We start from the raw sequence: 9,274 nt of genomic DNA, 5'->3' as shown, positions 1-9,274 counted from the left end.
AAGACTTCTTCTTGGTTCCCATCCAACTCGAGTGAGCTCCAGCATAGATTCCTGCTGTCTCTTAGGGGCGATGAGGTTACGGTTCCTCGTCATGTAGGGAGATTTGGTGTCACATGCTGCAAATCTATGCAAAGGTTCAACGGCGATGACTGCGGCTCCAGGGCGCTGGTCCTTAAAGGCAAGTGCACGGAAACTTCCTGGCTGTCAAGGTCAAGCCCGCTCCGGTTGAGGAGTGGCGACAACGGTGCGTCGATGGCTCGTTCTGACAAAAGTAGTGGTTTGGTGTTCTCGAAATCTCAATGTAATTTTTACTATGTTTAAAATGCTTTTTTACTTCCAACTTTTATAATAGATTTGATCATTTTCACAAGAAAAAGTGTAACTTTTAATGGGAAAATAATTTGTATTACTCAAATACAGGGTTACATTCAACGCGGCATTGTTCAACGACATCATCAGGTCCAAGACCCCAACCAAACGACAGTGCGTATTTTCTTTGAGGGAAGCGACAATTGTGTTTTTGACATCAACGGAAGTTCGCCAAAAGCTGGAAAAGCTGCAATAGAAATGAAACAAGAAAATGCAGCTATGGGTCCAATTGACCCAGCTTGACATGGTCACATTACATCAAACCTTCCCATATAAAGGACTCCCACCTTTAACGACATGAATCCACGTCAAGTGTTTCACGCGGGGGATACTTTCGGGTTTGACGTGGCGAACATGGCGGTAAGATGCGTACATGACGGTGTTTCAGACGCCCACAAACCTCCCCCTAATTTGTGTCAGGTTTAGAAAAAAAAGCAGACGCGTTCACGGACAAATAAGGGTTCGTGTTCGATGATAAATGACGTCTATCATCAACAAGGTCAGGCCAGCTCCGGTAGAAGAGGCAATAGCGGCACGTTGGCAGCCTGTTCTGATGGCAGTAGTGATCATTCGGTGGTCTCTAAATTTTGATTTTTTTGTTATATTTGAGATGTTTTGTATTTCCGATGAACTTTTGAACTTTTACAATAGATTTGATTGATCCTTTTCACAGAAAAAGGTAATTATTTTTGCCAGAAAATAATTTATATTACTCGAATATCATGGTTAAAATCGTCGAGGCATTGTTTGACGACCTCAGCAAGTCCATGCCCTAACCAAACAACAGTGCGTTTTTCCTTTAGGGGAACGACAACAACAGCGGGGTTTTAACATCTATGAAAATTTGCCAAAAGCCAGAAAAGCCGCAACACAACGGAAACAAGAAAATCCAGCTGTGAATCCAATTGACCCGGCGTCACACAGTCACATCACATCAAACCTTCCCATAAGAAGGCCTTCCACCTTTAACGACAAGTTTCACGCGGGAGATTTTTTGGGTTTACATGGCAGTCAGGTGTGTACATGGCTGCGTTTCAGATGTCCGCAAACCTCCTCCAATTTGTGCCCGGTTTACAAAAAAATAGATACATGTAGACGGAAAAAATAAGGGTTCGTGTTGCATATATAATAAACTACGTCTACACACCTTGTTCCGTAGTATTGCAGACGTTTTTGAGGAGGACGCCCTAACCTTTGCACATCTCATATCACACCTTCCCATAAAAGGATCCCTCGAAAAAGAAAGAAAAGAAGAGGAGATTCGTGACGCGGTGGCAAAGAAAATCCAGCGGTGGATCCAAATTGTCCCAGCGTCACACGGTCACGCCGCATCAAACCTCCCCATAAAAAGGCCCTCCGCCCTCCCTCCCGTCGCCCCCCACCCAATTTCCTAATCCATGGACGCCAAGCCCGGCGCGCCCGTCCACGAGCCGCTGCTCGCGGCGGCGCGGCCCGGCAAGGACGCGGCGGACGACGATGGGGCGCGCCAGGGCCTCGCCGCGGCGGAGGTGAAGCGGCTGGTGCGGCTCGGCGGGCCCATCATCGCCAGCTGCATCCTCCAGAACGTCGTCAACATGGTGTCCGTCATGGTCGTCGGCCACCTCGGCGAGCTGCCCCTCGCCGGCGCCTCCCTCGCCACCTCCCTCGCCAACGTCACCGGCTACAGCCTCCTCGTACGTGCCATTACGCCCCCCTAGTCCCCATCTATTTTATTAATTCTTCCGTGCCCTCGGCTTGGAGACAGCCGGTTGCTGATTGATTAATCTGGTGGGCTGCAGACCGGCATGGCGACGGCGATGGACACGCTCTGCGGCCAGGCCTACGGGGCGCGGCTGTACCACCGGCTCGGCGTCTACAAGCAGCGCGCGATGGTGGTGCTCTCGCTCGCCTGCGTCCCCATCGTCCTCATCTGGGCCAACACCACCAGGATCCTCGTCTCCCTCGGCCAGGACCCGGCCATATCGGCCGTGGCCGGCGAGTATGCGCGGTGGATGATCCCGTCGCTCGTCGTGTACGTGCCGCTGCAGTGCCACATACGGTTCCTGCAGTCGCAGAGCATCGTGCTGCCCGTGACGGCCAGCTCCGGCACCACGGCGCTCTGCCACCCGCTCGTCTGCTGGCTGCTGGTGTACAAGGCCGGCCTGGGGAGCAAGGGCGCCGCGCTCAGCAACGCCGTCTCCTACGGCATCAATCTGGTCATACTGGCTCTGTACGTCAGGCTGTCGAGCACCTGCAAGAACACATGGAGCGGCTTCTCCAGAGAGGCGTTCAGGGAGCTGCGCCAGTTCACCGCGCTCGCCATGCCGTCCGCCATGATGATCTGGTTGGTATATCCCTAAAAAAAAGAGAAATTTTGATTTCCTTTTCTTCTGTGGTATAAACCAATTATTTTCACTTGCAAAAACGTTGGAATAATTACTGCTTGTGCATGTGCAGCTTGGAGTGGTGGTCATTTGAGATCCTTGTGCTTCTCTCTGGGCTTCTGCCGAATCCACAGCTTGAGACATCAGTGCTGTCAATATGGTAAGCACAATGTTCTGATCATGTTCATATCATCTGTGATTTCAGCTTCAAAAATTAAACACGCCTATATATATATATAGCTTGTTCTCTGTACGTAACTTAGTTGCTCCCTTTTGCAGCCTTAACACAGGTGCTCTGTTGTACATGGTGCCGCTTGGCCTTTCTTCTTCTATCAGGTCAGTTGTAATTCTTCAACACAGAAGACCAATTCTGAATCCAATGAGTAACATTATGAAGTCTCATCATATATGTGGTACAGTTTGAATTTTCATAAGTCCAATATATAATCTTGTTTATCTACTCAGCTGATTCTTGCTCTTTGTCTCGTCCGTAGCACGCGCGTCTCAAACGAACTTGGCGCTGGCCACCCAGAAGCAGCAAAGCTAGCGACGCGAGTGGTCATGTACATGGCCTTATCTGTAGGATTGGTGTTAGCCCTGACCATGGTCTTGCTGCGGAATGTTTGGGGGTATCTGTACAGCAATGAGCAGGAAATCGTCACATACATTTCAAGGATGCTGCCCATTCTCGGAATATCTTACTTGATAGATGGACTCCACAGTTCTCTTTCAGGTACATAGTCTTCATTGTTCTATACAGCTACTTCTGAATATATATAATCAGCAATCCATAACAGCAAGAGCTAATTTACACAATTAACACCATATTTTTCACAACTGTAAAGGCGTGCTTACCGGCAGTGGCAAGCAGAACATCGGCGCAGCCGTGAATCTCGGTGCATTCTACCTGCTAGGCATTCCCTTGGCTGCGATGCTTGCATTTGTCTTCCACCTACTCAATTATTTTACCTGTCATTGCATTGAATGGATGTCCTGAAATCTGAAACTGGTGCTTCGACTAGGGTCTCTGGCTTGGCATCGTTTCGGGCAGCTTCACCAAACTGGTGCTGCTCACATTTATCGCGTGGTGCATAGATTGGGAAAAGGAGGTAAATATGGCAGACCTACCAATCACTAGGAGCAGTTTCATTCTTACAGTTTACTCTGAAGACAGGACAATGTAATGTGTTCTCTCTTGTTCATCCGATTCAGGCACTAAAGGCACAGGACAGGGTCTTGGGCTCAGCTCACCTACTTCCAGTAGCGTAGCAACGTGAAGCATCGATCACGTGGATACACTATAGCACTTGCGCGTTGATGAGGCCTTCTTCAGCAAGGACGACGTATGGTCCTCGGATGTAAAACGGAGCAGATCCTCAAACATGAGATCAGCAGGCAGGCAGGCAGGCATGATCCAGACATTTTGGCAGTTGTATGTTTGGTTGGATTCATTCTTGCGGTAAGCGTGTAACTGAGCTCTTGCTATAGGAGACAGTTTGTGGGTAAGCAATGCGCGGCGAAACCATTGTAATCTCCACCCAATTTGATCCAATGATGTTTGTTGTGTGGCATGTTGAGATGCATATCCACTGAGCAGCTTGGGGGGCGTCTGGAACACATAGCAACTGAAACTGAATATGATTGATTTGAAGAACTTGATCAGTTGCAAGCTACTCCCTCCGTTTCTCGTCCCATATATTCAACCTTGTTTTATGCGGCTCCGTAGCATAGCACGGACACCTTACTAGTAACATTGCAGGATGATCTCCAAAGCATAATAAAGCGGAGATCAATTCAGACGTTACCTCCAGGCCTGCAAGATACTCCATGCATTCACTGTTATAACATGTTCTAGAGTAACTTAAACTGATTAGGACGTATATAGACACATTTAGTGTGTTTGTACACTCATTTCAGTCCGTCTATAGTCCATATTGAAATAATCAAAATATCTTACTATATTAATGGCCAGAGGGAGTAAACAAAGACCATGGCAGCACTTCTAACTCGAGCTATTCGAGCTATCAAAATTGGATGACAAGCTGTTCAGACGAAAACTACTCCAGGTAATTAAACAGAGAGATATGTGGCTGCAGGCTGCAGCAGAGCGAATCATGTCTGAAAACTACGAACCACCTTACGTTAACACTGCAAACTTGCTCTGCACACATTAACTTTGTTGAAATCTTGGACACTTGAGGGGAATTAGATAGAATAATTAAGTTTCTAATACTACTAGCACATGTTTTTAATAGAAAGGAACATATCATTCATTAATTTCTTCAACGGAACGAGGCATTGCAACTGTCACAAATCACACACTCATATTAGTAAATTTAGATAGACTGACAGACATCACCATACACAAGTTTCTACTAGAGCATATGCTAGGCGTGACAAGCATAGGGATCCTTAAATCTTGGATCTCTAGCGCCTGCTGCGCTTCAAATTTCTCCCACGGGCAGACTTGAGGAGGTCTGCCAGCACCAAAGGGCAGCTGGCCTCCAGGTGCTTGTACCCCTCCGTCGCCACCAATACCGCATCAAGAACCGCAGTAGTGCTGACAATGAACTCGATGCACTTGGCCTTGAGCTGCGAGCAGTTGTGCTGTTCCGCCAGAGCGAGAGTCGTCGCCGCGGTCTCGACGGTGATGCCATGGGAGAGCTTGCTTTCGCAAATCAGCTTGATCCAACCCGTACCTGTCAGCACCCGCAAGCAGATGCTGGGCCATTGTCGCCACCTGCTCGACCCGTGGATCAAGCTCGGGCACTGTGTCCGTGTAGATGAAGTGCAGCATGGCCCTGAATGCTGACGCCTCCATGTCCTGCACCTCTACACGACGCGAGCGCTTCTCCTTCATTGCTCCAAAGAATTCCGCCATGAACACAGGTGACCTTGAGGCAAGTATTAGCTTGTGCGCAGCGAAGGACTCGCCGGACACGATGAAGGTGACGTCAGCGCCCGTCCCGCTCCGCAGGAGTTCGCGGAGGTGCTGGTGCAAGTTAGTGGGTGGCGGCGGCGCGACCACTTTCTCGTCTGTGATTGTTGGTAGTACTGGTAATTGCCTGAGCACCGTGATGGCGCATTCCACAGCCAAAAATTGTCCCTGAGGTAGCCGGACTCTGCCAGATCGTGCATCTCAATGAGCACTACTGCAGGTGCAGGTGAGTAATCCTGACTCCTGAGGACTCAAGAATTGATGTGACATGCTCTTTTCTTGGGATGGTCCAACCACGCCCCTCTGGTCTATCAACCGGCAGCCTAAAGTCGCCTTCACGGTGTAATTCTTCTTGCTCGTTCCGGGTTCACCGAGGAACGCAAGCTTCACTGCAACCCACCTTGAGCAATAGGCCGGATCCCCTGACGTACGGCCACCTGACGTTGGGCCACTGACGCGTGGGTCCGGGTCCACACGTCAGCGAGTGCGCCGTATGTCAGAGGAGCTGCGTCCGAGCAATAGTCCCAGGACGATTTCCCGTCGACAAATTTGGACTTGGTCGACTTCCGATACAAAGGTTCGTTATACTCATAAGCGATCCCGAACTGCGAGGTTGCAGGATACAGCTGAATTTCCCACTCGTAACCATCGACAATCCATCTGGATTTGATGCAATCGCCACTGGACGTACTCGCGCTGTAGCCGTCGATCTTGAGGACCTGCACCAGGCGCGTGGCATCAGTGAGGTTCGTGCATGCACTAGCCATGGCGAAGGCTGGGCAGCGGGCGCGGTGGATGGTGGATCGAGGGGAAAGACTGGGATGCCGGCGCCGTGAGCTCGTGAGAGAGCTGGTTTTTGCTGGGAGAGATGGAGTACATTTTGATTTTATACTGGGCTGGCGATGTGAACCGGCGACGGCTCGTGGAGAGGGAGAATCCCTAGCGTACCGATGCACGTTGGAAGTTGAAACAAACAAAGTGATCAATCAATACAGAATGCCAACAATCACCGCTCGCATGACCACTTTAGCTACAATTCAGTCAGCTGAAATTTCACTTTTGCGTCAGTCAATTTTGTGACCGTTAGATTTTTCTTTAAGATTTGTGCTGTGTATTGTTTCCTTTTTTTAGGCAATCTCGCGAAGCTTTATTCAACCCGTCACAATGTTTACAGGGACGAAAGAAAGACCTTCCGGATGGCCCAGCCATACATGACGCCCAGGCCCTAACCTTAATGCATGCTTCGCTAGATTGTGAGCCTCCTTATTGGAGCTCCTAAACTCATGAACTATGTTACATGAAATAAAAGAAGGAATAGATAACTTAATTTCCTCTATGATAGCACCATAAGCCGATCCACTCCCAGATTTGATCTCAGCCACCACGCCTTGGCAATCCGACGCTAGATGTATTCGGTGCACATTCAAATCTTGGGCTAACGCCAAACCTTCCCTGATCGCCATTGCTTCGAGGGTAGCCGGATCGCCTTGGTTTGTGAATACTATCGATGATGCACCTGGAAAAGAACCATCATTGCTTCGACAGATCGCCGCGACTGCTCCATGTCGCCCCCCTCTGCCCACTGCAGCATCCACATTAATTTTCATATAGAACTCCGGTGGAGCAAGCCATCCCGTGCCTCTGGTGGTCGCGATCCCTCGATTCATCTTCGTCGGAGTCGAGTCCTGGATCTCTCCCAGATATGTGTTTACAAAGCCATGACAAACGGGCTCTTGAATATATCTTCATATATCGCCTTCCGTCTCGCCCCCCATAACGCCCATAGCGTTGTCGCGCATCTTACGAACTCATCTGACGAAAGAGCTTTCCCCATGGCAAATATCCACTCCTTGGCACTATCCTGTTGATTGAGACTTAGCTGATCCAAGATGATATCAGTTGAAAGCACCCAGGTGCTCCTAGACATAGGACAGTCCAGTAACGCGTGCCTCCATGAGTCATGTACTCCACATAATTTGCAAGATGATGATGTAGACATATTACGCCTATATAACACAGCCGCCGACGGGACATAATTTCTTGCCAGACGCCACAGGAAAACCCTGATTTTCGAGGGAACTTGCACCTTCCACAAAGACTTCCATTCAGCTCCTTCAGCTTCTAAGTTTGATGTGCCCTCCCTGCCTTTGAGCCAAGCCTCTCTGTTTTGTTTGGTTCGCACTAGCATACGGTACACCGAGCTTACCGAAAAGTGACCTCTTGGTTCCTTGCTCCAAGCCCAAAAATCTGAGAGCCGTCTAGTGCATAACGGGATCTGAAGAATTGGTTCTGCATCAAAAGGAGTGAACACCGTACGAACCAGCTGCTCATTCCACACTGCCATCGATGTTTCTATTAGTTCTGCCACACGTCGAGGGGGGTCCGGAACTAGTGAAGTAATGGGCCTTTTGTAACTTTCCCTTGGTATCCAGTTATGAGCCCAGATGTCCGTGTTTTCTCCATCTCCTATCCTTCAAATGATACCTTGCGCTACTACATCTCTCCCATCGAGAATGCCTCTCCAAATTTGTGAAGGACGGGAACCCAATTCTGCCTCCAATAGTGATCGATCAGGAAAATATAAAGCATTCAATATTCTAGCACTCAACGACTCCGGATCATTCAATAGCCTCCAAGCTTGCCTTGCCAAAAGGGACAAGTTAAAAATTTCCATATCTCTAAATCCCATGCCTCCCATATATTTTGGCATTGTCATTGTATCCCACAATACCCAAGCTGGTTTCATTCTTCCGTCCTTACAACCCTACCAGAACTGTCGGATTATTGATGCGACACTCTCACACAGTCCTCTCAGGAGCCTAAAGCAAGACGTAGAATATACTGGGATCGCCTAGGCTACTGATTTTATCAGAACTTCCTTGCCTGCTGCAGACAGTAATTTTCCCATCCATCCTTTTACCTTCTCCCACACTCTGTCCCTCAAATACTTGAAAGTACCATTCTTCGAGTGTCCCACTTCCGTTGGCATGCCCAAGTAACGATCATTTAGAGACTCATTATGCACCTGGATTTTATTCTTCACCCCATCTCTGATTGTTTGAGAGCACCCCTTACTGAAGAATATAGATGATTTTGCATTGTTTACCTTCTGACCCGAAGCCTGACAATAAGTTTCCAACAAGTTTGATATCCTCTCTGCCCCATGCACACTCGCCTTGAAAAGCAACAGGCTGTCATCTGCAAATAATAGATGGTTAACGGCGGGTGCCGTGGGTGCCACCTTAATACCTACCAACAATGACGATCGTGAACTAAATTTCAAGAGGCACGAAAGGCCCTCTGCTGCTATCAAGAAAAGGTAAGGGGAGATGGGATCTCCCTGTCGTAGCCCTCTGGAAGGTTTAAATTTCTCAAGCTTCTCTCCGTTGAAGAGAACTGAAAAAGAGACACTAGAGATCATCGTCATAACTGTGTTAATCCAGATCTGTGCAAAACCCAACTTGCCCATGATGGCTCTCAAGTAGTCCCACTCTAGCCTATCATAAGCCTTCATCATATCCAACTTTAGTGCACAAAAACTGTTATTTTTAGACTTCTTTCTCTTCATGAAGTGTAAACACTCATAAGCACATATGATATTATC

The 9,274-nt window shown here is 48.5% G+C and overlaps 1 protein-coding gene and 1 pseudogene across 3 annotated transcripts; one reads left to right on the top strand and one right to left on the bottom strand.

Moving 5' to 3' along the window:
• Positions 1 to 1,748: 1,748 nt before the first annotated feature.
• LOC123154548 (protein DETOXIFICATION 16) lies at positions 1,749 to 4,315 on the top strand. Of its 3 annotated transcripts, none has more exons than XM_044573244.1 (8): positions 1,749 to 2,042; positions 2,148 to 2,692; positions 2,806 to 2,892; positions 3,012 to 3,068; positions 3,227 to 3,465; positions 3,578 to 3,646; positions 3,755 to 3,841; positions 3,945 to 4,315. In XM_044573244.1, the coding sequence occupies exons 1-8, from the start codon at positions 1,767 to 1,769 to the stop codon at positions 4,007 to 4,009; spliced, it is 1,425 nt and encodes a 474-aa protein (XP_044429179.1). In that variant the 5' UTR covers positions 1,749 to 1,766; the 3' UTR covers positions 4,010 to 4,315. The 3 variants fall into 3 exon arrangements, with proteins under 3 accessions (XP_044429179.1, XP_044429181.1, XP_044429180.1); XM_044573246.1 differs by having other exon boundaries at positions 3,578 to 3,696; positions 3,945 to 4,001; XM_044573245.1 differs by lacking the exon at positions 3,578 to 3,646.
• An 844-nt stretch (positions 4,316 to 5,159) lies between these two features.
• LOC123153698 (BTB/POZ and MATH domain-containing protein 1-like) lies at positions 5,160 to 6,437 on the bottom strand (annotated as a pseudogene).
• Positions 6,438 to 9,274: the final 2,837 nt, after the last annotated feature.

The sequence above is a fragment of the Triticum aestivum genome, chromosome 7A (genome assembly GCF_018294505.1).
Source record: "Triticum aestivum cultivar Chinese Spring chromosome 7A, IWGSC CS RefSeq v2.1, whole genome shotgun sequence".
Classification (NCBI taxonomy): domain Eukaryota; kingdom Viridiplantae; phylum Streptophyta; class Magnoliopsida; order Poales; family Poaceae; genus Triticum; species Triticum aestivum.
The sequence above is the reverse complement of the archived record's forward strand: the minus strand, read 5'-3'. Positions and strand labels throughout refer to the sequence as shown.

Coding starts and splice junctions, on each gene's coding strand:
- LOC123154548 (XM_044573246.1), top strand. CDS start 1,767: ATGGACGCCAAGCCCGGCGCGCCCGTCCACGAGCCGCTGCTCGCGGCG. Junction 3,466..3,577: donor ACTCCACAGTTCTCTTTCAG/GTACATAGTCTT, acceptor ACAACTGTAAAG/GCGTGCTTACCGGCAGTGGC. Junction 3,842..3,944: donor GCATAGATTGGGAAAAGGAG/GTAAATATGGCA, acceptor CATCCGATTCAG/GCACTAAAGGCACAGGACAG.